Source organism: Cygnus olor, chromosome 4 (assembly GCF_009769625.2).
Source record: "Cygnus olor isolate bCygOlo1 chromosome 4, bCygOlo1.pri.v2, whole genome shotgun sequence".
In the NCBI taxonomy this organism is placed as follows: domain Eukaryota; kingdom Metazoa; phylum Chordata; class Aves; order Anseriformes; family Anatidae; genus Cygnus; species Cygnus olor.
Window position 1 is genome coordinate 44,357,853 of NC_049172.1, and position 27,808 is coordinate 44,385,660.

General features: G+C 39.5%; 1 protein-coding gene across 9 annotated transcripts in view; it reads left to right on the forward strand.

Annotated features, from left to right (window-relative positions):
- The first annotated feature begins 4,613 nt into the window (after window positions 1-4,613).
- PRDM5 (PR/SET domain 5) overlaps window positions 4,614-27,808 on the forward strand; it is a 102,698-nt gene continuing 79,503 nt past the window's right edge. The window contains exons 1-4 of one of the 9 annotated variants that reach the window (XM_040555801.1): window positions 4,623-4,719; window positions 5,492-5,569; window positions 9,216-9,346; window positions 23,203-23,286. In XM_040555801.1, coding sequence (XP_040411735.1) covers window positions 23,239-23,286 — 48 coding nt within the window. In that variant the 5' untranslated portion in view covers window positions 4,623-4,719; window positions 5,492-5,569; window positions 9,216-9,346; window positions 23,203-23,238. Of the gene's footprint in view, window positions 4,720-5,491; window positions 5,570-9,215; window positions 9,347-18,308; window positions 18,623-23,202; window positions 23,287-27,808 lie in introns of those variants that run through there. The other 8 variants (XM_040555802.1, XM_040555799.1, XM_040555795.1 and 5 more) reach the window with 8 other exon arrangements.

Below are 27,808 nucleotides of genomic sequence, written 5' to 3' on the forward strand. Positions count from 1 at the left end.
AATGTAATAGATGTTAAAGGCTGATACAGAGGGAACAATTAATTACTGGCTTTTGGGGCACTAATGTTGTGTTAATACATACGCAGATTTCATTACCCATTTTATCCATTTCCGCAATGTCTGCGTTCTAATAGTGGGTTTGGATGATAGTTCATGCTATTCTTCTGTGGTAGTAAGGACAGGCTGCTTAAAGGTACAGGTATTCAGAGGCTTAATTTGTTTTGATCTTAATAGACCCTAAACACATCTGCACAATTTATGTTGCTTGCTTTTTTAATCGCAATGCTGGTTATGAACTTAGTGCTTGGAATAAGATTCTTCAATCTGATGTAAACTTTCTTAAATGTAAAACTTGTCTTAGCATTTGCTGTACCATACAGGTGTGAAAACTTTCTCTGATGTTGGTACAGCTTCTGAGTACCATTGGGAAACAATCTCTAATTCCAGTCTTCCACTTTCAATTCAACAAATTTCTCTTGACTATGTTAGTACTGTACTTACGTAAATGGATTCAGTGCAGGCAATCTTAAAAAAGGCCACATCCTAGATTTGGCAGGTGCTAATTCCCATACCAAGTTTCACTTGCTGTAGTGGAAAGATGTAGACTAGCTTCAGGTGAGGCTTTTCCAGAAGGCATTAGTTTTCATCAAGCTTATTCCTATGAACTTTAATGATAGCATGGTCCAGCCACCACCAAACATTCTTGAAAAACCTGCCCTAGGTACTCTGATTGCCAAGTAAATGATGCATGTACAGAATTTGACAGGCTGGTTCTCATTTGCATTTGAAACTTGTCTTAGTTTTCAGTAATATCTGATATAACAGCTGTTAGAAGTAACTAGGGCTGTGCTTAGTTGCTTCTCTCTATGAAGGGAAAGGTGTGTAGAAACAGGCAGCTGAAATAACTGTAGACTTCTGCTCAACTGGTTTAGTTTAAGTAAATGTTGATAGGGTTATTAACTGTTACTCTTATAATGCTTAACTTCCTAAAGGGCCAGAATTCTTATTTTAATTGTCAAAACATTTTTTTCAGTCTTCAAAGTCCCTCAATGAGGGGTCAGACTGACCATGTAAAATATCTTCCTATAAGACAGGAGCGGGAGCTGCTGCTTCATTAAATCACAAATGGGGAACGCTGTTTGCTTGCTTTTCTTCTAGAATGAGAGAAAAGAAGTTATTCTGCTTAAAGAAAAAGTGGGATTTTTTTTTTTGGATGAGGGGAAGAAAAGATCAGAGTCTGGTTCTGATGTTTGGCTCTCAGTGGTTTAAGTTAGTTCTCAACCTGTTCATATCTATTTGATACCTGTGCTGTCCCAAACCTGGGAGTGCACAGTACTTCAGGTGGAGCAAAGTGGAGATTAAGATGTTTCTGCAGAGTAGACTTATTTGATTTTTCTTCTATTCCCCAGTTTGTATAAGTGTTGATGTTTTCAGCACATTCACTTCTACATGACTTCCTCTCCCCCTGCCCTTTTAAGATGCTGTTTGGCAAAAGCTGTGTTCTCTTGTCGAGCTGCAACACCTGTTTCTGGCTGTGCAGTTTAAGCTTATGTGTAGAGAAGGAGCTAGGCTTTTCACATCACTTCCATGCTGAACTTTTTCCCCAGTAGCAGCATGTTACTGAGGAGAGCCTTTCATTTGTTGTTTTTAAGTACTCCATGGATTTTGGAGCCTGTTTAGAGTTTCAGTGAAGCTATGAAAGTTTACAATAGCAACAGGTACAACTCAGACACGGTTTAATCTCCTGAGTGAGTGTCTGGACTGGCTTATAAATTTGTGCTATTAATCCTGTTGAAGATGAAAGTTCTTCATTTCAGCTGTTCTGGTTCCAAATTCTTCTTTTGGAAGAATGCTTTCATGGCTTTTCTAAAATCCACGTAATTGGTTATATTGAGCATAATTCTTAGCTTGCATGGACAACCAATGTTGACATCAGGGTGTGTAGAAAAAAAATCCCTTCCCCTGACCCACCAGTTTTTTAATGCCTTTTCTTTTTTTAAAAAAAGGTCTGTAAATGCAAGTTAAAGTGAACTGATAACACTAATAGGTTTTTGACTGCAGCTGGATATTACTTTCCAGAACAACTTGTTCTTTAACGGTAGGTCTCTGCCCATTTACCAAAAAGATGTATCTATTATCATATTGTAAGCATGGTTGAATAATGAAAGCATAGTTGGCATTCTGATTTGAGTCACTGTGTATCTTGAAAGTCCACTGTCTTACAATTTGCTTTCTGTCTGCTGAAAAGTGTAGAGTTAAGGTACCTTTTGATGAACTGCTAGATAAATGTTTATTATGCACTTCAAAAAGGTATCCTTTCCTCCCCTGAAGGCTTCTTACTAATCCTATCTACTGTGAGAAACTGAAAAAGAACAGGTGTGTTATTACTTGAATAGTCACAGCTCATAAACACAAAATTGCATGGATATTAAAAAGGGATGTTACATCTCAAACAGGATAGCTACATCTCAAACAAGATAACTTATTGTCAGGGAGGGGTGATGGTGGTGGGTATTTTCTTTCAGATAGTTAAGCATGGTCCTTATTTTTGATCTTTGGTGGAATCAGGAGTTATTTCCTGGGACATAGAGGATGAGTTAATTTTGTGAGGACACAAGGATGAAGACCCCACTGAGCGTAGGCACGGCTTGCACATAGGCTGTGGGTATTCCTGCTATTTTTCCTCCCACACACCCATGTATCTTGCCAGCTGCAATCTGTCCCCACTATTATTACTGTGTTTATTTTTCTCAACTGCCTATTACACATCTGGGAAGCTAAATGGGAAATAAACACAAATACATTTACTTCAAGTTTTTGCATAGCATTATAATTAGAAGTTGGAGACATCTTTCTCTTCATCGTTCAATACTGACTCATTGTTCTTCCTCTTGTTCTTTTCCTGAACACTGTGTCTTTATAGCTATTCTTTCACAGAACAAAAGATTTTTCTTTAACAGTTGATGCATTTAAAAGTAATGGGCAGGTACACTAAGTTAGTGTATGTATTGTGCTGTGCTAGAGAGCTGGAATAGCCTGCCTTGAGAGCAGGAGCAGATGCAATCTGCCTACAGATGTTGACTAGATGGACAGTTGCTCATGAGCAATTCCATTATGTTTCCTCAGCTCCCTTTCTGAGTAATACTGGGAGATTGCTCCCAACTCCTAATGGCTTCCTTATGTTCTTCTGTCCTCATGTGTTCAAACTGTGTAGCTGGCTGCTGGGGAGGACAGCATGGTGCCAATGGCTGGTGCAACACAGTTAGCAGGCAGATGACGTGGCAGTGTACAGACAATGCAGTGGTTCCATATCCTCTGTGACTGGCGGCTGCTGAGTGCTGGGTAACATGGCTCATGCCCTCTCCAGAGAGGGTGGAAGAGACCTGAACAACAGAAAATGCAGCACTTGCTGCTTTGGTTTCAGCACTAGGTTAAAGCAAGCAACAACTGTTTCTGGATTGTGTTCAGTTGTACAGGATTGCAGTTGGTATTGATGGTCAAAGCCCTCTTTCCAAATCCCCAAAGTCTTTGGGGTGTTTGATCCCTTTCTTCCAGCCTTGTTCATGTTGGCATGAAAGCTGATTGTATAATAACTCAGTCTAGCATTCCCAGCAGGGAGCTGTGCCTGGAGGTTTTAATCAGCAGCTCCTAGTTTGGGTGAAGGGTGGGAGAAGTGAGGAAAGACTGAAAAGCTATGAAATACTTACCAGATCCTCATGCTGACTTTACATCCGAACATCCAAGTGTGAGGGAACTGTTTCTGAGATAATTGCTGTTTCTTTGCTCAAATTGTAACCTTGTATGTAGCATATGAAATCATCATGTACTCTCTCTTCTTTATGATGAACAGCTTGACAATGCCACTACTAATATGCTGCACACAGTAGCTGGGTGCTTGTTTTCATGATTAAATGAAACACCAAAGTAGTTCTATCACTAACAACAAAAAATAAAAAGCCCTGACCAGAGCTTTGAGGTAGGTCTGTCAGGACTTCTTCCCTCAATGATCTTTTAAATTCAAACCTCAGGTTTTCTTTGAACAAAGACTGCATCAGACAAACCTCTTTTAGTAGAGACAAGAACAAAAAGACAGACTAGACATGGGGAAGGATTTATAAAACTAATCTCCTGCTGCCAACTTTTGTCCTTGCCTTCAGTCTTGGTTTCAGTCAGTCCTGTGGCTTTAGGAGTCCAAAGCAGACTGACTTCACTGTGGTCCCTAGCAAATGTTTTCTGTTGCTGCTGGGTCTTGTTTCTAGCTTCTTCTGCAGCTCTCAACCATCTCCCAGGCCTGCACTGGATGCTCCTGTCTCCTTGCTGTTTGCTTCTGCCTCACCTTAAGCATACCCAGTAGCTCTCGAGTGTAGGTGCCATGCTCTTTACCCAGCAGAGGGACCCACCTGGTTCAGCTGACTTCTTTCAAGAAAAATAATACACAAAGAGAAATGAATAAATTGGATGCCATCTGTCCTAGCCCCCCATAGAGACTTTCTCTCTTCTGGAAAAAGAATGTATGTTGTAATAAATGTGAGAAGTGCAATATAAATATTTAGCTACTGTTGACTCATCTGTTTACGCTTTCTGGCTAACTTTTAAAAATGGTTTTATGTTTCTCTGTAGATTTTTCTGTGGAGTCCTGGATTGTTTTTGTTGTCCAGGCTGCTGATTTCTGCTACTTAACAGATACATACATGATGAAGTGTGGGAGCTCAATATTTGGTATGTGTTCTGCATGGGATGCATTGTTTTGCTCAAATTTGGTGCTGTTGTAGTAGACCTGCACAAATATAGCTCTGCTCAGTGTAAGTGCTTAGGTCAGATTAATAAGAAAGATCTGATGGGTAGTAGTTTGAGGGACTGTTGAGAATTACAGCAAATATTCCTACATTTGAGTAATGCAGCTCCCACACTTCTCTGCACAGTGAAAGTGGCTGCTTTATCCTATTCCATTCCCAAGCTTTCTGATGATTTCAGATGTTATGGTGGAAATATACCCATCTGTTAATTAACCACTAGTATAATGAAAAGTTATACAAATCTGTAACATCTAGCCAGTTTCATGACAACTACACTAACAGCAAGATATTTTGCAACGTGGTGACAAACCTTGGTATTGAGGAGAAGGAACATACATGAAAGAAACAGCCAAACAACAAGAACAGACACGTTTTCTTTAAATGAAAACATCTTAAACAATGACCTTTCTGACAAACCACAGAAGTACCAAACATGCAGCCTCTTTAATAGCAATTTCATACTGGATCTTTGCACACACACCCCCTGGAAGCTTAATGCAGTCCAAATGTCTGTCCTTTGGATGAGGCCAGTGGTACATGCTCTGTGATGGCTGAGCGAGCAAGTGCAAGTTTGAAAGTTACTGAGGCCAGTCACAATAAATATCTGGAGGGAATTAATGTTCCTTCTCTCAATTTCAATGTGATTTCTGCTCACTTGATGTTTTCTTTATCTTTTTTTTTTTTTTGGTGGGAAGGAAGTAAGGAGCAGACAGGGAGCAGAACTGTGAGTATGTAATCTGTCATGAAAAGTATGCCTGGAGTCTGAGTTGCCAGTGAGTTTAGCCCAAGCCACGTCTAGTTCCTACTGATGCTGAGCTGCTGTAGCACTCATTATACTGAATTTGAAAAAGATAAATGTCTTGATTTATGATGCCTAGTGTTGTTTGCTTTGTCCCATTATACAAATACTGTAAACTGAGATAGAGAACAAAAATCCTGTGGGATGATACCATAATCATAGCTCTTCCTTCTAGACTCTTCAAACTAGTAGATTTCTTATGCAGAAAGTACTTCAGATTTATTTTCATTAATTTATAGAACCTTTTTAATTCTCACTTGCTAACAGGCTTCATCAAAGGGATATATCGGATCAAATAACCATCTGGTTCTTGCATGAGGGGGTTATTATGTGATGTTAATCTGTTATAACAATATCTATTAATAATAAATTTTCAAAAGCCAACTTGAGAGCATGAGTTAGATTAATTGCATTCAGCCAAGCATAGACTATTCAGAGTTGAAATCCCTGCAATGGACAAATACTTCATCTGTGTCTATAAATGTTTCGCTTCCAGCCTTTTGGATTTTTCTATTTTTCCAATAGTTTTTATCATGGTTTAAGGTTAGTTATTACAGTCTTCAAACTTCAAAATTTCATTAGAAATAAGCTATGCTTATTGCCTTCAAGTCCATGAAGGTGCAAAACACGTGAGGTCAAAACACTTGAGATCAGATGAAAATAAACCACTGCTATTCTTATTTGGTGGTGTTTTATCAGAATTACTGTCCTATGTATCTATCCAGTAAGTTTTACTGCAGCTTGTCGACCAAATGGAAGCAATGCACAGTCAAAAGCTCTTGCACAAATTACAAAATTGAATGACTCCAAAGAGGAAAAAGTAGTTACTTTTGAAGAAAGCATAAGGAGAGAAATGGAGACTCTGCTCCTGCAGCTCTCTGCTGGGAGCTCTGTTCAAATGTGTGCCTGTGCCTACATAAGTGGGACGGGTGGCTTCAAAAATCCACTGCTTCCACAGGCAGTACCATAGCAGTAGCTGCATGCTGAGTGCCTTGCATCCGCTGTGCTTCATTCTCTCCCACTTCTTGTTTAGACTCTTTGTGCCTTAAGAATAACCTCACTTAGACACAGGTCGGGCAGAACCAGGTTAGTTGTGCTGTATACCATGACGCTGCAGGTAGTTTTTATCCATGTAAACAGGACAATGAAGCATGTCCAGCATGTAAGTTGGCCACAGCCATGTTGTAAAATGGCTAACTATGGTTACTTCTGGAGTGCAGACAGGGTTTCATTCAGCTTTTCTGTGATGAATTATTAGAGTTTGTACAAACTTTCATATAGTTTCAGAAAGGGCATATTAATGTCTTGTACCTTTTTGAAAGACATGCTTTCAAATAAGATGCAGCTGCATTGTATTTTGAGTCCATTCCCTTGCTGCTTTAGGAGAAAAGACAACTAACTCATTTACAGCAATACTTAACAGTAATAATTTAAAATTTATGGGGCACCCGGTGTCTAGATGCCTTAGGGTGCCTGACAGGCTATAACTTAAAACATAGATTTTAAAAAAGCAGTGTGATTTAACATAAAAAAACTGACACAGAAACCCTATTGTGTGATAAACAGAACGGTGTCCCACAAACAATATCATACCCAAACCCTCTGCAGCCTGACCCAGAGGGCTGCCATTGTTTTCTCTGAAATGTCAGAGAGGACTACACACTTGAGGTAAGAGAAAGCACTTCTATAGGCAGACTTCACACATGGTAAAACAGAAACAGCTACAGCCTTGGCCTGAACTGTAGGATTTGTTGCCCTTGTTAACCCAGGGTGAATACTTCAGTATGGAAGCAACATACAGTGGCAGACATCTTTCAAAGTTATTTTTATAGCTATTACTATTCTTTGAAAAGCATACTGTCAAAGTACACTTGTACTCTTACTAAATTAATTTCTGTATGTATAGACATCATTTTTTGAGTTGGTACTCTCTACCAATTTTAGGTAGTTACAGAACTCCTTTAAAAGTCAGTGAGCAGTTTTTCATCTGTGCTTTGGATCTACTTGTGTCCCAACATATGGGTTTACAGGGTTCTATCAAGCTTTGCAAGGTTCTTGCTGAAGACCAAGAGTAGTTCCGGAGAGGTGCTATGTGAGATCCTTTTCACCAATTAATCTGTTGTTTCCAGACATCAACTTTGTGAAGCCAAGTAGACCCATAAAGTTTAGACAAGACAGACTCTTGTCTGCAAGAGTTAATTTGTTTGGTTCATTCTGCCATTGCTTCTAAGGAAGACAGAAATATTTCTTATCTGTCCTAGTTCTGAAAATTAAAAAAAAAAAAATAAAAAAAAACTATGATACTGCCTTAAATCCTTCTATTCCTTTCAAGATTGAGTAACTTCACTATACAATGTTAAGCCACGTAAAATATTTGTAATAATACAACTTAATCTTTGAAATAACTACTGGCTTTTTTTTACTGTCATTTCTTTTGCTTGTTTTCTAATCTGTTAGCCATTTTACAGTTGATCCTTGTAGACCTCGGCAACAGTATCTGAAAATCATTTGAGGTGGAGTTGTACAAGTGATTGCTGCTTGTTACATCTTTTAGAGTAGGAAGGGATTGTCCTGAAGGTCTAGCCTGACATCTTGTATAATACAGACTTGGAAATAAGACTTCTACGGTTAAGCAGATTATCCTACTAAGTATTGTGGAAGATGATCTTGTGTAAATATTCTTTCTAATAACAATAGGACTGTTTGTAATTTTATTTGATATTGTGACTGTATCCATGGGGGTGTCAGTTTCTTGATTTGGGCATACAGTTTCAACAACAGCGTATTTCAATCTTATATCTGTCACATCATCCTAGCTAAATAATGCTAGCAAGAAATGCAATGCCCCCAAAAGTGCTGTAGCTAGAAATGTATACATCACAGCATCAAAAAATATTTGATGTACAGTGAAATTTTTAGATCATGGCTATTTAAAAACAAGTGTTACTTATAAAGCTTGGTAGAGGATATAAGAGCCCAAATTAATTTTACAGAAATTGATGCTATTCAGTGGGTGGTCATAAATCTGAATGGCTGTTACTGAAATGCATTCCTCTGTGTTATAACACTTGTTTTAAAATATTGTCAACATACCATCTAGTACTTAAGATGCATGAAGATGAACAAGCGTTGTTAATTCCAGCGAGCATTGGGTTGATGTAAAACCTCTGGACTATTTCTTTTTTCAAGTATATACAGCACAGTTCAACAGCTAGCACGCAGGTCTGTTTCTCTGATCCTATATTCTCAGCTGACTTGACCTTGAATTCTGAAAATTTTGGATGGAATTACCAAGTACCCATGGTGTCAGATAAAAATATAACGGAGAACAGGAAAGTATTTTCAAATATCATAGTGTAATGAAAAACTAACTCCTGACAAATGTTTTTTTTTTTTGGTTAGGCTCTGTTCATTCTAAGCATAAATGCATGAGGTGCCAGATTCTTCCCCCCTCCTCCTCCAAAAAGAAGGCATATGCTGGTTCTTAAGGCCGATAAAGCAGCTCATGACTATCGGTATTAGTGAATCTGGATAGCTGGATCTGTTAAGGCCTGTAGGTGGAGAACTCAGATTTATTTTAAACTTTTGTGTGTGGTACTGGCTTCTGTCTTTTCTTTCAGAATACAAAATATACCTGGGTGGAGTGTGGCAAAGACCTACAGTGAAGAACTCACATCCCTGTCACCTATGCCTGCACTTAAAGCAGCAAGATCTTTGCCTCCTTCCAGAGGATTTGTTACAGCACTGAATAGTAAGTGTTTCCTGGGGGAATATGCCACCAACTAAGGCGGTGATTTCAGTGGAGAACAAGCAGATAGTGCTTTACTTGCTTTCAGTCTCCTAAAATGGGCTTAGAATAGTTTTTGCATATTCTAAAGTTACTGGCTCCCACTTCAGCGAGTGCTCTAAGGAACAGTAAAATGTTCTTAACTATAGTATCTATAAATTGATTTGAGATTGATAGCAGGAACTTCTCAGAAATCTTGTGTGTATGTGACTGTTCTCAAAGGATTTAAAAATATTCTGTGTAGCACTTTTATGACACCCTGCATAGCAGAGTATTAAAGATTCAGGTTGAAGTGAAAGTCTGAATATCCAACATGAATATTCACATGGCAGACATGAAAGGTAGAGGTCACTAATGAAAGCAGTTATGTCTGCTATAAAAATATTAACAAACCACTGTAAGCTCATAGTACAGTATAGTTAGCTGTCTTCCTGCTATGGGAAAACCCAAGTGTTCCAGCTTCTGCATTTTGTTCAGGAATAGTGGAAAAATACCTTACAGTGTTAAAGATTTTTGGAAATTTTACAAAGAAATTATAGTGTGGTTGAACTACCAAATATGAGTTAAATTATGTGCATACAGCAGGTACTGAAAGGGAGCCTAACGTTTTTTATAAATGAAAATAGTTGCATAGAGCTGGAATCAATTGATGGCTGCGTTTGTATTAGATTAAGATCCCTCAAGACTAGGTTGCAAGTAGGAGAGGAATTATGTAAGTTTAAGACTTAATGCTTCCAGAAAGAGCATATGATCAACTCAATGCAAGGTATAATGGGAAATGGGGTCTGAGAAGGAGAGACCTTTATGCAATAGGACATGTATGTGAATGGTCAGTATTGAAGGAAGTAGCCTGCCCAGGAGAAGCTGGATCTGGAAAGTCACTTATTAGAGATCTGATCCTGAAGAGTCAGCAAAACCATGGTGGGTGAGATGAGTATAGGAAGTCACTCCTGAGCTGAAATAGTATACTACTGAGCTGAGGAAGATGCTTTTACGATATTTAAGGATGCAATTTCTAACTTCCTTTAAAGTAGTTTTAAATGCATTTGAAGGTTTTTGTTGTATATACAGAAAAATTCAGGTGTTTTGTCCAGAGAACAGAAAATCTTCACTCTGTCTCCTGAGGCAGTATCTACTGGACTTCTGATCAATGTCTACTGCATCTGGACTTTTTTCCTCCTTTGCTTATAAGACCTCTAACTGCTATAGAAAGAAATTAGATGTGCTTGCCATGATTTTACTTGACCAAAACATGCAGGTACTTTGTCTGGTAGTCCCCTTTCTAGAAACATGATGCCTCAAAAGGAGGCAGCTCTGTTCTCCAGCTGAGGCTGAACAAATACTGAAGATTATTTTACCTTGTGGTTGTTCATTCTGGAGTGTATAAACAGGAGTATATTTCAGACATTCACAACAGCATGATAACTTTGATTAAAGTTTAGTGTAGGACCCACTACTGCTTCCAGATCTTTCTAAAGAGATGCTACCTGTGCAATTGTATCATTCCCTATTCCTGGTGCTGGTGAGTTTTAGCTAAGTTATCTTCTCAGTATTGAAATGCAACCTGATCTTTTAGATCATTTGTCACCATAAATGCAAATACTGTAGGGCTTAGGGCAGACCCATGTGATATATACTATTTTAAAAATTAGTTACTGATGCTCAGAGAACTTTCAGCTATTCCCTACTAGCTCTTTAAACTTCTTTCCTATACTGCTTACATAAACCTGTCGCATGAGAGAGAGAGCAGGAAAATATTGCTATAGTCCAATTATATTATGCTTTTCTTAGCAACATCTATATGATGTGGATCAATTAAATGGTTATTACTTCGAATATCACTAAATAACCTGAATTATTAGCTTAATCCAGCACTGACTCACTTAAAATCTTGCCTTAAGATTTTTTTAAACCCCAGTTTAAAAACCTCTGAAACAATAGGAGCAAACACTTAATATGTGGTCAGCTTGGGAATGGAACTGCAAACACATGTATGTATTTAAATACGTTCAAAGAATAAGGAGCAAGTTCAATACTGAAATCCTGGCCCTGACTTCTAGGACTTCAAGTATCTGAGAAAGACGCTTTATCAGTAACTGTCTCACATGCAAAGACAGACATAAGTTGGAAAATCAGTCTTGCCATTTAATGCTTTCAATTATATTGAGTATTGCAATACAAGAAGTCTGTATTGGTTTACAGGAAAAAAAAACAACAAAACTTGGCATTGATTGGAAGAAAGATTTGGTGGGGAAACAATTTTTAGGTTGAAATGTTTATTGAATTCAAACAGCTCTTAAAGAATTTTTGTAGGAAAAAAAGCCACAAAAAAAGAGCAGTCCTTAAAAATAGCTTTGAAAGGAATCTTCTTCAGCAAATCAAAGTACATTAGGGAAAGAATAACTTAGGTTTTTCAGAAACCAGGAAATGCAGACAAAACTAATACTGTCAGAAGTGGGGAAAGAAGCTGAGACACTGAATAGATGGGGCTTGTTGTCATATTTACAAAAGGCATGCTTAGTTGTTTAGGGAAGTAGATTACCTTCTAAGAGATTGAGTTTTTTAATTGGTAGTGTAACATATGGTTTAAGTTGACTCATGTCAACACAATTTGTTCCAGGTACTTACAGCCATCATGCCTGGCGATTACTAGTAGTAAGGGTGCCGTTGTCCCTAAGGAAGGGGGGACTTTAAAGGCATACACAGCTCTTGCTAAGCTCTGGTAGTTAATTTGCTGTTTGTTTTTAAACATTTTATTTGATAAAATCCAATACTTGGATTTTATTTTCAGAAACAATAGAGTTGTCATATTTGCATGCATTGGTATGTTGTGTGGACTAAACCAGTATGGCTTCACATTCTGTTTGTTAATGTATATCAAAATCACTGTTACTGGTTCAAAATAGCCATGTGTATTTGGCTTCTTTAGATAAGGGGGTAGTCATTTTTTTTTTTAGGCTGAACTCAGTATAACTCTAACTCGCAAGAACAAGAAACCTGAGAGTCTGTATACTATTCTTCCCATCTTCCCCTCAAATAGTCATTACAGAAGCTGGAAGCTTTGTTTCCTGAGAACTTCTGTGTAAAAAAAGGACACAGCCATTTTTCCATCCTGGTCTGGATACTGTGGTGTAGAAAGTTTGGGAAGTTTGCGATGGAAAAAGAGAACAATGAACCTACACGAAGTTAATGACCTTGTGCCTAGTCAGAGAAAGTGGCTTGACAAATTCCAGGGATATCTGACTACAACCCTTGCATACCTGGTCAAAGTTAAGCACTATTTGCACACTGGAAAAGTGCAGATATACACGAATAAAGGCAAGCTGACAGTATTGCAAGTGTTCTCCTAATGGGCTACCATCCAAGGTAGCCCAAGGTTGCTTTTAAAGTGTTGCTTCTGTTCTAACCACGTTGGAGGGAAGTGGAGGAGGTTAGAAAAGAGATGCATAGATCCAGGAGGGAAGCTTTCAAAACAGCTGCTGCAAATGTGATTAATCTTCAGTAAAGAAATATATTGTGCAATAGTGAATGTAAAGACTGGGAATGGAGAACCACTACCATGAATAACACCCCTTCTAGGACCTGTCAGCTGCCAGAACCTAATTGCTGTGGATGCTGCAACAGCTAATACTCTAATACTTAAGGATGCAAGGAACTATTAAAAGGATAAAAGAACATTTGCCTTTCTGATTTCAGTCCAGCTGCTAGAGGGGCAGGAGGAGGGGAGGGAAGAAATGTGAAGTCCCTAAATACTTTTAAGGAAGATACCATACCATCCATCTAAACAAAGGACTAGCAATTAAGAGCCATCCCTTCTTCTGGAGAACAGATTTTTTTTTTCTCTAAGCTGTGGGACACTTCAGGGGCTGGCATGTTTACTTCTGGAATCTTGAAGATTGCTTTGGCTTTAAATCTTTTTTTCTTCTAAGAATGTGGCATGTTAACTTCTTAAGCATGACCCTTAATTAGCTGTTCCTTGGGTGGGGGGAATATGGTACCATGCTTCTGGAATGATGTTGCAACAAGTATTAAAACTCCAGACAAGTAACTCCTGCAATTATTTTGTTTGTCACAACACATGGATTCCTTCCATGGAATTTAATTTGGGATGTAGCAGCTTCCATGATTGTGGAAGAGCTTTCTCATGAAAATACATTACAGGGAGGTTATGCAAGTGGTTCCTGACACTATCAGGCTTCAAATCTGGAGGTTGTTGGATGTCCCAGTGTTTTTCCTTGGTGCTGAATGTAGTTCTAAACACGTAACTACAGAGTAACATAGAAGCAGTGGCTCGACATGTTTGGTTTCTCTCTGTGCTAGACTGTGGATGAGTTGTAGCTCACTGTTTGCATTTGGGGGTGGAGTTGGGGGGGGTCTGTGGTGAAAGGTGTGCTTTTTCAACTGTTCAGCACTGTGTAGGCTGTGGATATGCCCTAGAATAGGCCATATGAAGCTTTATAGCACCATGTTAACCTAATCATAACTAACTTGATGAATGGACAAGCAATTCAGGAACTAAAAAGTAGAGCAATGGGGAAGCACGGTGTATGAAGGGCGTTCCCTATTTGGTCAACTCGAAGTATATGACCTACTTTATAAATTGTAAAGGTACCTTTATTTAAGAACTAAGACAACAAATGACCCAATTTTTGGGCCCCTCGCTGCAAGAAGGACATGGAGGTGCTCGAGAGAATCCAGAGAAGGGCGACAAAGCTGGTGAGGGGTCTGGAGAACAAGTCTTACGAGGAGCGGCTGAGGGAGCTGGGGTTGTTCAGCCTGGAGAAGAGGAGGCTCAGGGGCGACCTTATCGCTCTCTACAGGTACCTTAAAGGAGGCTGTAGCGAGGTGGGGGTTGGTCTATTCTCCCACGTGCCTGGTGACAGGACGAGGGGGAATGGGCTAAAGTTGTGCCAGGGGAGGTTTAGGTTGGATATTGGGAAGAACTTCTTTACTGAAAGGGTTGTTAGGCATTGGAATGGGCTGCCCAGGGAAGTGGTTGAGTCGCCATCCCTGGAGGTCTTTAAAAGACGTTTAGATGTAGAGCTTAGTGATATGGTTTAGTGGAGGACTTGTTAGTGTTAGGTCAGAGGCTGGACTAGATGATCTTGGAGGTCTCTTCCAACCTAGGTGATTCTGTGATTCTGTAATTTAAACTTACAAGAATTAGCCTTTCTTTGTTATGTTTATAACAGTTCAAATTGAATATTATGCCTTTTATATAACTTTGTGCTTCATTACTCACTCTTATAAGGTGCAGGTTAGAATCAAAAATGCCTCCTATTTTTCAATACATTACTTCAGAATGGATTGTTTTTAATTAGGTATATTCCTCAGATTTTTTTGGTTCCCAACAATTCATTTGTCTTATTCAGTTGAAATGAATACTAAAACTATCAAAGCATTCTTCTTAAAAGAATTAGGCCAATAAAAATGGAACCCAGCTGTCCCCTTGTATTTCTTTCCATATTTTTTGCAATTATATTTTGTAAATAGCAACTAAAGTGTTCGGAGCTAGTTTAAAAATGCAAACCAAAAATGGTTATGCTAATAATACTAGGAAAGAAAACATAACTGTGTACATGAATTAATTAAAACTAATGAATCAAAGCAGTTGTGTGGGGGGTAGTGAACACCCCAAACCATCCAATCAAATCTTGTTCAGTGGCTGCTGCTAAGTATGTCCTCTTCCTATCTTTAAACCTCTTAGCTGGGTTAATTGAAATGTGCTTTACGTGTCTAAAATATGGAATACACTCAGTATATGTCAGGGTACTTCTGAAGATTACAATCAAATGTTACGTGCAGTGGAACCAAAAATATGCAAAGTTCATCCACTTTCATGCTTGTCCCTGGGGGAACGTTGAGATTGCAAGGAAGGGACTCACTGAGCTTGCCTATACCTGAGTGGTATTAGGGTTTCACTCTGAAAGAAAGTCATATTTTTAATAACTTCTATATAATTTTGTGCCGTCACTTCAGCAGTGCTTTTTAAATACACTGGATTAATTCCAGTTTACAATACTAGGTAAAAACTTGTGTGTTTTATATTCAAACTCTAATCTCCACTGGAATCTCTTCATTGTCCTTTTCCCAGGACTCTGGCTAAAGAGAGAACTGGTATTTGAAGTCTCATGGGACCCTGCTGAGTATGCTTATTCTTATTATATGAACAAATAACTTCATCTTGTGTACATATCAAAGCTGCTTTCTTTCTATTCTTGGAATATCATCTACTGCTGTCTAGCCCAGCTGTGGTAGATCAACTTCCTTGAGCAATAATGGTATTGTCATTAATAAGGGCTAAGGAATTCTGCACAAATCATTTCTGTTTTCTCTGGGTGAGTGTGGTTTCTGCACGTGACTCTTGTCTGAGTTGTGCGCACAAACCAATTTTCTCAGGCATTGTTCTAGAACATGAGTGCCACCCACTAGCACAGTTAAGCCACCTAGGCAGCACTGAATAGCCTTGACAATGAAGTTGATTGTGTCCCTGAGCTCAAACATTCCTGGATTGATTGTCACCCTCAATTGCACCTGTTTTAGTGCAAATGCCAAAAAAAATATATATTTGAAAACAGCAAAGAATTGCCTTGATATATGTTTATGCAGGAGTTGGAAACTTGAAGATAGCAAATCATTGGGTGTGGTGACTTATAACTGTAGGGTAGACAACACTCTGACATAGTGCACCAAATATTTGGTGTCTTTCAGAAGAAATCAATAGGTCAATGCGGATTGCTGTACATAAACTTAAAAAAAAACCTGTTGATATGAGGTTTTGGGAGGTACACACAAAGGCATACTTCTCAGTTTCTTAAAAAAAAAAAAGCCTGGACAATTGACTGACAAAAGTTTTTTCCTTCCCCATACTTTGCTCATTAGAGCCTTTACTGAGATGGTAGATAACTATCTGTTCCATGCCATCTGGCAGCTGTTTGTGTGGAGGGGCCTTGGAGGCATTTCTTCATGTCTTTCTACTAGGGCATCATGATTCTTGAGTCTGAGACATAGCACTGAAGTTCTGTCAGTGTAGTCGTATCACATGGTGGTCATATCATACTCCCAAGCTGCTGCCAGCTATGCCAGTAAACCCTGCTGTACATGTAGCTGTTTTAACAGCTACATGTGTTCACTTGTTCAGTTGGTCACTTTGGAGATGACTTTGCTATGCCAGCAAGAAAACTCCTTTTGCTGTTGTATGCTGCATCCTCAGCTGAAGTATGTTCATTACAGAATGACAGCAGGCTGTATGCACCAAATACAAAGCAGTAATAATGAAACTTACATGTTCTGCATGTTCCACTCTTGACATTGACTAACAGTCAACATACATTCAGCATATGATGCCTTTCATCTTTGTTCTGTCTGATCTGATTCATTTGGATCTCTGAGATATCACTCTCCTTGCAGCTGCAGATAGGACAAAATAAAAGAGCTGTTAACATCTGCTTGATTAGCATTGTCAGTTTTATGCTTGAGAAGGCTGACTCTAGCCCCTGCAGTGCCCCTTGTATGAACCAGAAAGGGCAAAACTAACACCACATTAAACTATTTATAACACCTTATGGTCAAAATGGCTGACTAATTTAATTTAGAAGAATCTATTGGTGTCTGGGCAGTTGTGAATATCCAATTAATCTGACAACATCCATCACACTATGAGAGACTGGTGTCTGCTTTGCCCGATCTTTCCTATTTTGCTTAAACTGAAGGAGATATAACTAGCTGTGTTTCATATTAGAATAATTATGGGCGAAGTTTCTAAATAAGAATAGTCATGCCTACTTCAAGAGCTTAAATGTAAATGAAGTAAATGCATTGCAAACTATACCATAGTATTTCTGAAGAAGCTGAAATATGAAGTGCTTTCAAGCTCTCTTTTGATAAGAGAAATACTGAGGACTTCATAGAGTGCAAATTAATTTTAAAATACTCAGGGCCCTTGAAAAATGTCAGAGACAAGGAAAATGATGCTAGCATCTTAATCTTACATGTACTAAGATCAGCCTCAACTTTAGAAGATATTCTAGAAAAAATATTAAGTATGTTCTTCCATATATGCATATGGAAGCTTTGGGACTGGATCTTAAGCTTAGTTAAGTTTTGCTGTTACTCTTAAGTTATCTAGGCCTACTATTTCAGTTTTATTTCCTCTTGTTCACTACAATTGTTTTTGGGGTATTAGAGTTCTTATTTTCATCGATGTAGATTTTTTTTTTTGATGCCCTGGACGCTGATAATTTAGAAAGTCTAGATTTTAAAGTTGTCTCTGATTGCTGTTTTAATTCCCAAAGTCATTTGGGGCCATGTTGTTTGAGTTTCCCTTCCTGTTGTCAAAGTTGGGGCCTCCTCTAATTTACAAGAGCAGTTACTCATGTACTGAATGACATCGTATCATACATCACTGTATGCATCTGTGTATATAGATGTGTGGGTGAGGATACACGTAACAAAGGTGATGTTTTTTTTAAAGCCATATATCTACTATATGATGCTCTGTATGTACTAAGCACAAAATGGCAGAGTTGTGCATGTATATAGGGAAACCAGGAAGTAGTCAAAGGGACTCTTGTATATGGCTGGCCCTGTTTCTCCTTTTTTCCACTTTTCCCTACTGTCTATGGACTGACAAGTTTTGCTACTGCAGAAACCCACTTGATCCAGAAGGCCACATACTCTTGTACTGATGTTTACTGCCATCTCGAAACTAAAATTCTGTGCATTTTTTCATTCCCTCCTACTGCTACCGCCACAAGATTTCTCCTATGCTTTGGTGGCGACTAGAAACTTTAACTACTTCGACTCTCTATACATCTGTTAATGTCTCTGGAAGAACACCAAGGCTAACCCCGGCTGAGGAACTCGCTCCCTCCCCTTCGGCCCCTCGACAGCGCGAAGCCCCCGATGATCTCCAGCGGTCCCCAACCGCCACTAACGGTCCGCAACGGCCGCTGCCCCGCGGGCGAGCGCGCCCCCTTCTGCCGCCCGGCCCGGCGGGTGCCGGTGCCGGCTCCTCCCCTCGCCGTGTTCGGGAGCCGGGCGAGCCCCGCACCCAGCCCCTCGTCCTGCCCCCTCCCCCGGTGCGATGGAAGTCCCTGGGAGCCCTCCTCCTCCCCGCTAGCCGGCGGCAGCCCGGCCCGGTGCAAAATGCTGGGCATGTACGTGCCGGATAGGTTTGCCCTGAAGTCGTCCCAAGTGCAGGACGGGATGGGGCTCTACACGGCCCGCAGAGTGAGAAAGGTGGGTGATCGCCGGCACGGCCCGGCCCGGCCGGGAGCCCTGCCACGTATCGCGGCGGGGCCGTGCCGCGCTCAGCCCCGCTCCGCTTCCGCCCGTCCCGAGCGAGCCGAGCCCGTCGTTGCCTCCGCCCGGCCCGCGGAAGGGGAGCGGGGCGCCCTGCGGGGGTTCCCCCCTGCTGTTGTCGCACTTTGTCCCCACTTTATTGCGCTCCTCTGGGTTTGTTTGGAGCGCCCCTGGCCCTACGGCTCGGTAGGGTGGGCGGTGCAGGTCCTCGATCCAGGGCAGAAATCCGGGCCCGGTGGGGGTGCGGTCCAGCTGATCCAGCTGCACATCTCTCATCTCCCGAACGGGCCCTGTCCTGTGATGCCGCCTGACTGCGGTGAAAAATTCTTGATTGTTTGAAACCCGAATTAAAACTGCTCAGGTGGCTTGCTCAAACAACTTCTTCCAACCGCTAGAGGCATACCTAAAGTTACAAACCCTGCAGTAGCATGCACTTCCAGTTACATATGTTTTGCTTTCCATCTTTTTCCAGGTTTTGCTTCTCACAGGGTTGGCAGAGCTGCCTAATTTTTCGGTGGTTTTGTCCACGGGGCTTAGGCACCTTGATGTAGGGGTGCCTAATCTTTAAGCTGTTCAAGAGGGTTAATAGGGGGCAGAGAGTCCAAGCTTTTTATCAGTTAGCTTATTATTATTATCTTCACAGAGGTTCTGAACATTCATTTGAAACCTTTGGGAATTCATACATGAAGGAAAATTGTAGGCTGCTATCATATATCAATCCCTGGACTCTGAAATAGAATTAACTTTACAGTGAAACTCACTGAAATTGTAACCTGTCAATGTCAATGCTGAAGGTCTGAGTTCCCTTCCTTTACACTGTTGTACATTGAACCATTAGATCTACATGCCAGGGAAAACAGAGCTTTTTCGTAACAGAACTACTCCGTGTTGCTTTTGAATTCTCTTTTTATACAGGCAAGGTATATGCTGTCAGAGCTCTGCCTGTATAGCTGTGCCAGTGTGAGCTCCTCATACAGGACATCCTAACAAAACTGAAATGTTGCAAGTGGGACGTGTGTTATATGTGGAACGTGGAAGGAAAAGGTGGAGGCAGTTACAGTAAGATCTGTCTGTGTTTTAGGAGCGTGTCATGACAGTGTCTGTTATAGACTTGGTTTTTGTTTGGCATGGAATCCTCTGTGCTGGTAGCACCAACAGTTGTGGTATGCGAAGCCCTGATCAAAAGTCTATGCCTGACAGACGGGCAGACTTTCCTCCTCAGTAGGATGAGGAAACCAGCTTCTGAGTTGTCCTGTGGAAACCAGGCACTGCTTGGAACAGGTATTCCTAAAAACGGTTGACGACCTAAGCACAGTGTGTGGCCATAGCTGCTCACAGAACAGCAGATGTGTAAACAACACAAATGATGCATTGGATATAACCAGACTGTGTGTTACTCTTTTCCCATGGAAAGAAAAATCTGAAGTGCTCTCAATGTTTCTTCCTTTCCAGTAGTGAGGCAGCATTACTACACTTTATGTTTATAATACAGAGTAGCTAATAGCTGACAAATAGTTAAGTAATACCTTGGAGCTCTGGGACTGGGAGGAGGTGTTGAATATGGCACTAATTGTGAAATAATATCTGTGTTCCTGAGTAGCAAATACCGCATCATTTTCTTTCTGTTATCACACAACTGTAGTTGTCTTAACTGGAAACCAAACACATTTCAGATGATCTTATAATCAGAAATTGCAGTAGCAACTCTCCAGATGTTAAGTAATCATGAGGTAGGCCTTGGAAAACTATAGTATTAGCAAAGTTTTGGTAATAATACATTTTGACGTGCTGTTACTTACCATCTTCTTTTGTTCCTTCAGGCTTTATGCCATGTTTTCAATCTTTTGTCTGTAGTCATAAAAGGTGGAAACTTTTTGTTTTGTTACCTTAACAAAAGCTGTGATTCTCTTGTAATTTTTTTCTCCAACAGCTTAACAGTGGCTACAACACCAGAGTCTTAAGACCCTTGGTATTGTCTTGAGAAAGAGCTACTACCTTTTCCAGTGTTCTGCTGAGTCTGGAACATGTTTAATCACTGCTGCTTTTTTGAAAACAGCTGTTGGAAGCAGCTTTTTGACATTTGAATGACGTGCCTTTCATATCTTTCAATCATTTCTATGGTTGACTTCAGACTGTGCTATAAACCTGAGCTTTTTTGATTGGAGAGGAAGTCTTACTATGTTTTTGATTTGTATATTGGTATACGACAGCATATTTATTAGCTGGGACTAATAAATATATGCATACATGTGAAAAAAAAATCATCTTAAAGGCTGAATTAATAATCTCCACAGACTTTTGTGTTGCAAGACACCAGATTTTGCCGTGTCCAGTTTCTGCTTTTTGTCCAAATTTGAGAAGCTATAAAAAGTGCTTAGTAGTTTGAATCACCTCCAGTTCATGTTACATTCACTTTATATTACTGGTGGGCATCTTGCCTTTTACTTTCTCTATTGTTTTGAACTTCTACAAGGGCTTAAGCATATTGCAGGAGAGGTTTATTAGTTTGGAGTAGTTGAGCTAGGAATGACGTGTGGTATTTCTTGTTTTGAGTCAGTATGCCCTATTAAACTGTTGTTATATTTCACCCTAGAGGTGATGTGTTGTTAAGTGGTGGATAAAATTAATCCTGTAGGTACTTCATATGGTATGTAGGCATCCTTTGGATTGTGAAGATGATTGTATTACTGAGGTGAGGGTTGTGGAAACCTCCAAAGTAGTTAAGGAATAAATTCATCTTTTTTTTGCCCACTTAAGTAGTGTTGTTCTGCTGCTGAAGTGAGTGTAGGAGACTGGCTGTTTCAGGTTCCTTATTCATTAGGTCTTTTAATTATTTCTCTGTGAAACTTACAGAGATTTTTTCTTTTCCTTTCTATAGAACTAATCTAGGTTATAGTCAAACAAGCTTCTTTCATCTTGATCCTTGCTATGAGTGATGGGGGATTCTGCAGTTACAACCATGTCCTCCCTCAGAGCCCAGCAGCTGTAGTGAGCTAGTTTCTTGTTGCACCAAAACTACGTGGCGCTTTGTAAGTGAATGGGAAAAGCCTGTTCAGCTTGGTGTGAGAGGTCTCCTGAAAGTGCCTACCTTATTTTTGCTGAGGCTAGAAAGGAGCATACATCTCCAGAACAGAATTCCTCTGCCACCATCTTCCTCATTTTTAAAACAATGAAAGTTGGTATGGAGATCAGTGAGAAGTGAAGGAGTTGAAGCCACACAGTGCTAATTTTTACTCTCACTGCCTATACCTGTATCTCCATTGGTGCTTTGGGCTCCAGTCATTGTCTGGTGTTCTTGTCTTTTTACCTCCTTATTCTCCTGGTCCTTTAAATGGAATATTTGTTGAGCACATTTTAATATATTACTCCTCTAGTTTGTTGCCTTGTTATTATGCAATGTCAACTTTCTTTTCAGTTGTTTGTTACCTCCTCAAGTTTCATTTAAAATATATATATATTTAATTTATTTACTTGGTTGAGGGATCATCCTGTAAGTTTTCTATTCCACCTTTTCCTTGCCGCTGTACCTGTAAGCAAGGAAGGAGAAGGAAAAACACGTAGCAGGCTGTTCCTGGGATCATGGAATGTGTCCGGGGGAAGGGACTTGTAGACAAGATCGATCCTTTCATTAGCCATAATGTTGTATTTTTAAAGAAACACCAAAGTTGCTTTTTATTGTATAATTATAACCTGTAATGCCTTAAAGTATATAACAGCTTTTTTTTATCTTAATATTGCATAAAGGAACATTGTGTTCTGCATTCCAATTTATATGGTTTATCAATGCAAATAAGAACAAGGGGAAAAACAGTTAGGCCTATGCCAGGTGGAAGTCCTAGTTGAAGTATTTACCCTGCTGCTGGCATGAAATCTATAAAGGGAGGGGGAAAAAAAAACACTTTTGGAAGAACATAGCAATGGATGTTTTCACGATGTGTATTATGACTAGCAGGTGGCATAATATTTTAATTTTTTTTGAAGGCTTGAATTAATTCATAGACACGTGCATATTCCCTCATTTTTTAAACAAGTCCCTCTGTATGTTCAAAACCTCAAAGTTTAGTGTTTTGATTTGTGGCACTTCAAAAAATAGTGTTGCAAATAATCCTGCAAATAAATCTAATGTAAACTTTGTGCTTGCCAAATACTTTGGACTTAATGGGATGTATATTGCAAGATGCTTCCTGAGAATCTTATAAGAAATGTAAGAAATTTGACTTGTAAATATGACCCTTATTTAAAATCAAGAAAAATGCTTTATGCCAAATGGAAAATTAGCATGTACAGGAAAGGTATAGTTTTAAGAGATTCTTTAAGCCATAAAAAGAATGGGAATGAGCTTGAAGTTGAACCCACAAGGATGTGCACCTTTTTGGCTGATAGTGGGCTTCCAAAGCAAAACTGTCCTTTTCCACTTGAAACTAAAATTGAGACCTCTGCTGGAGTTTGGAATTCACTTTTTTTTTTTTTTTAATGTATCCCCTACTGATTCATTTTCTTTTATATTCATTCCTTAGGGTGAAAAATTTGGCCCCTTTGCAGGGGAGAAGCGAATGCCTCAGGAACTGGATGAGGACACAGACTGCAGGCTTATGTGGGAAGTGAGTAGTCTACAGTGAGGACATCACACCTAGCAAAAAGTGCTCCCAGGATTATGTTTTCATTGTAACTTTTTTTTTTTAGTTAAGGCTTAAAGATACTGTAGCTAGACGTTGCACTTACTGATGATATTGGAGTACACTTTTTGTGTAGGGATATTGATAGGGAAATTACTACTTTTAGAGGATAAAGAAATAACAAATGATAATTTCTAATCAATGAAATATGAAACAAAAATGTAACAGCACTATGGAAAACTGTTGAAAATTGTGAGAATTAAAAATGATGAAAGTAATTTGCATATGGGATTGTAAATTACTGAGATTCTGGTTTATGTTTGCTAACATGTCAGGTCACACAAAGCATTCGCTGCTGTGGTGCCTGTGCTAGCATTTGGCAATTGTAAGATAAGTGAAGTTTTTGTATTTTACTAACATTTGTAATTCAATGTGTAGTTACGAGATCTTTAGCAAAATAAAAACCTGGTGCTATGGGTAGATGAAAATACAGGGGGTTTCGCGGCTCTTCTAAAACATACTAAATCTTGTAATGAGGTCCTTAACACTTGTGTCATAGCTGTGTTTGCCTGTAGCAAAATTCTGTCTGGGTTTACTAGCTGAGGACTTCACACTTTGAAAAATACTTGAAATAGCATTTCAAACTTGTTCGAAGCACCTGCTTTTCAGTACTTCTGTTTCATCTTTGTAATCTGTGATTTCTGCTCTAGTTCTTTGAATAGAATTAATTTCTTTGCTTTCAATGGAAATTGCTTGGGTGAAAAAGAAATTTAGTCCTCTTCTACTATGAGAAAGGGACTCATTTTCAAGTTTCTCAGATTTCTGTGGTGTATTTTTCTGTTGTGTGGCACTGTACAAAAAACACATAGGTTTGTCATCTGTATTAAAGCACTATACATACATTTATTGTAAAATAAATATTTTTTTGGAAAAAATAACCCTTTACCATTAACATTGCTGAGCTTCTTCTAAGGAGAGCATGGTACTGATACGGTCTTAGAGCTATAAATACATTCTACACAGTGGAACAATGTGTGAAAATGCTAAAAGCTAAAAGCCCATCTTGCGAAACCCAAACTCAATTTCAATCCAGTGATAGAGTGGAAAAATACTCCTTGATGAGTATTAACTCAAGTCTGTGAATCCCTATGCCTTTATTTTTCCCTTTCCCCTAGAATCACCCTATTTTTTGTCTTTTTTATTGTTGTTGTCTTTCTTAGTTTGGAGATGTGCCCAAAATACCTATTTCCAAAGAGATGGTGTAGATAGTTCTTTCCCCTGAGTCCTTTGGTTATCCTCAGAGCAGCTGTTTTCATCTTGTTTGTTCTCAGCTGAAAACAAAACAATACAATGTACTTTTGTTATGAATGTTTGCCAAATACAGTACATGTTAATATGCCCTGTCTTACTTGCCTTTTCATGATGTTTCTGCAAGATATTTTAAATTAATAAAATACTTGAGCTAGAACAAGGTTTTTAGAAGGGATGGTGAGTGGATTACAGTTGTGAGAAGGCCTTTAATTTAGGTTGGTTAGAAAGCCATATGATTTTCCAGATGCCTCATTGCTGATGATTAAATGAGATTTATCTGTTTCTATATGACGGAAAATAAAAGGGAAATGCATGTATTTATTGATGACACTAATATGACCCCTTCGACAGCAAACCAGAAAATGAGATTTTTATGAGCTGTTCTAAAACCTTTTCATAATATCTTATTGTAACCTAGTTTTGAGAGCCTTGAAAAGATTCCTGCATACCAAATTTTATGACTTCCTGAATGTTTGAACCTAAGTTGTTCATGTTTACTGAAGTTGATCTGAACATGAGCTTTATAATATAATTTAAATCATGCTGAGAGTAGTCTTAAATTGAAAATTGAGACCAGGAATGCAGAAAGTAAAAAGTAAAACAGTCCAAGTAAATGGTTATTCCAGAGACTGTGGGAGGCAGTCATAGCAACCAGCCAAATTTGTGTGTAGTCAGCTGTACCAAATATATTAAAAATAATTAATATGATGACTATTGGATGAAGGCACAGTAAGGCCTGAGCTCACAGTCTGACTGCAGTCAAAAAAAAAAAAGCATATTCAGGGAGGTCACCTTCAGAAAGAAGGCTAAATAGTAGAAGCTTTTCAATAGGTCAAGTAAAAATTAGCATAGTGTTTTCTTCTCTGTATGTGATGCCTGTGTTCTTAGCTTCAACTTTGTGGAACAGTTTTCTGCAGGGAAGCTTACCACATGAATTTCTAGTTGCATAGACTAGTGGTCTGTAATGTGGTCTATTTTGAAGAAGCTCTTCCTATTTCTGTAAGACCAGCATTGTGAGTTGGCATCTTTAAGACGTCACATAGAGACAGAAATGTGCATGTGTTTAGGGACATGGTTTAGTGGTAGACTTGGCAGTGATGGGTTAATGATTGGACCTGATGATCTTAGAGGTCTTTTCTAACCTAAATGATTCTGTGATTCTATGTTATGTTTTCATTTGGTCTTTGGGAAAACATGGAACCGAAAAGAATTTATCGGGTCCAGTGATTTTGTTAAATACAGTTCTGAGAACATTAGGGTTTGTGTTTTAAATTAAATATAGCACTGTGCTACCGGTTTGCCTGCAAATCGCGTAGTTGTGAAGAAATCAAAGGTTTACAGTTGCTCATTCAACAGACTCCAGGTTGGGGAGGGGTCTGAAATTCAGGAGTATTGCATCTAGATGCTTATCATTAACAATAAAAGTCATGTTTTCAGCTAATCAAAAAAAATAGAATGCAGAAAAGAGAACTTTTCTTTACATGGTTGTTTGAACGAACATAGATTTTTAAATTTATAAATGTTTAGAAAATGGTTTATAGAAAGCAGGCAGTGTGTTTACTGCCGGCAGCAAAGATGACCATCTGCTTATTTTCAGTGATTTTTTTTCTTCTTCTCTTGCCAGGTGTGCATGGTAAAATGTTTGCATTTGCAGTTGTGAACATTTTTAAGTAGTATACATGGCACCTTGAATGTTTTTCAAAAATTTGGAGATAATTGCAGCATAAGAAGATGGAGTGCATCATGTGGATGGGCATTGCAAGCACCTTAGGTGTTATTTAGAAATCTGTAGGATTCCATCTGGTAACTTATCGAATGATTAGGGGCTCTTTTTTCCTAATGCTTGTATAATAATGTGAAATTTGTTATTGTGGCATATTTAGTGATGTCCTGGTTGATATTGAGGTAAAACCCCCCTATGCAGTAGCGGTGAATGTCAGGTATTTCATCTTACTGTGAAGATATTTTATATAATCATTGAATAACTTGAGTTGGAAGGGACCCACAAAGAGGATCATTGAGTCCAACTCCTGGGTCTGCACAGGACCACTCCAAAATCGAGCTATGTCCGAGAGCATTGTCCAAACGCTTCTTGAACTTTGGCAGGCTCAGTGCTGTAACCACATCCCTGGGGAGCCTGTCCCAGTGCCTGACCACCCTCTGGGTGCAGAACCTTTCCCTGACACCCAGCCTGACCCTCCCCTGTCCCAGCTCCATGCCGTTCCCTCGGGTCCTGTCGCTGTCCCCAGAGAGCAGAGCTCAGCGCCTGTCCCTCTGTTCCCTTCGTGAGGGAGCTGCAGGCCGCCATGAGGCCTCCCCTCAGCCTGCTCTGCTCTGGGCTGAACAAACCAAGCGACCTCAGCCACTCCTCACATATCTTCAGATCTTCAGAGCCTTCACAGTCTTCGTAGCCCTCCTTTGGTCGTTCTCTAATAGTTTTGTGTCCTTTTTATACTGTGGTGCCCAAAACTGCACGCATTGCTCGAGGTGAGGCCGCACCAGCATAAAGCAGAGCGGGACAATGATTTCCCTTGACTGGCTAGCAGTCATGCTTGATGTAGCCCGGGAATATTTGACTTAGTTCAGTGACACCTTGTGTGTTAATTTTCAAGAAGATAATTTTTAGTGTGTGCTTTGTATATGTATATATGTTTTAGGTAGTGGGTGACCAAATATTAAGGGTGTTGTAGTAAAATGGAAAGATATCTTGCCACGGATTACCATGCATGAATTTGAACCTCATTCTAGGTTCATGCCAAAATCCATCTATGCTTAAATATGAAGTGAAGTGCCACTTAATTATTTGGCCTGGGAAATTAAAGATGACTATGTGTTGTGGTTTGGCTCTGGCAGGCAGCTGAATGCCACCCAGCTGCTCACTCACTCTCCCTAGGTGGGCTGGAGGAGAGAATTGGAAAGGTAAAAGTGCAAGAACTCACGGGTTGAGATAAAGAAAGTTCACTAGGTAAAGCAGAAGCCATGTACATAAGCAAAGCAAAACAAAGAATTCATTCACCCCTTCCCATCAGCAGACAGGTGTTCAGCCACTGACAGGAAAACAGGGCTCATCATGAGTACCGGTTTCTTGGGAAGACAAATGCCATCACTCCCAACGTCCCCTCCTTCCTCCTTGTTTCCCCCAGCTTTTATTGCTGAGCATGGTGTCATATGGCATGGGACATCCCTTTGGTCAGCC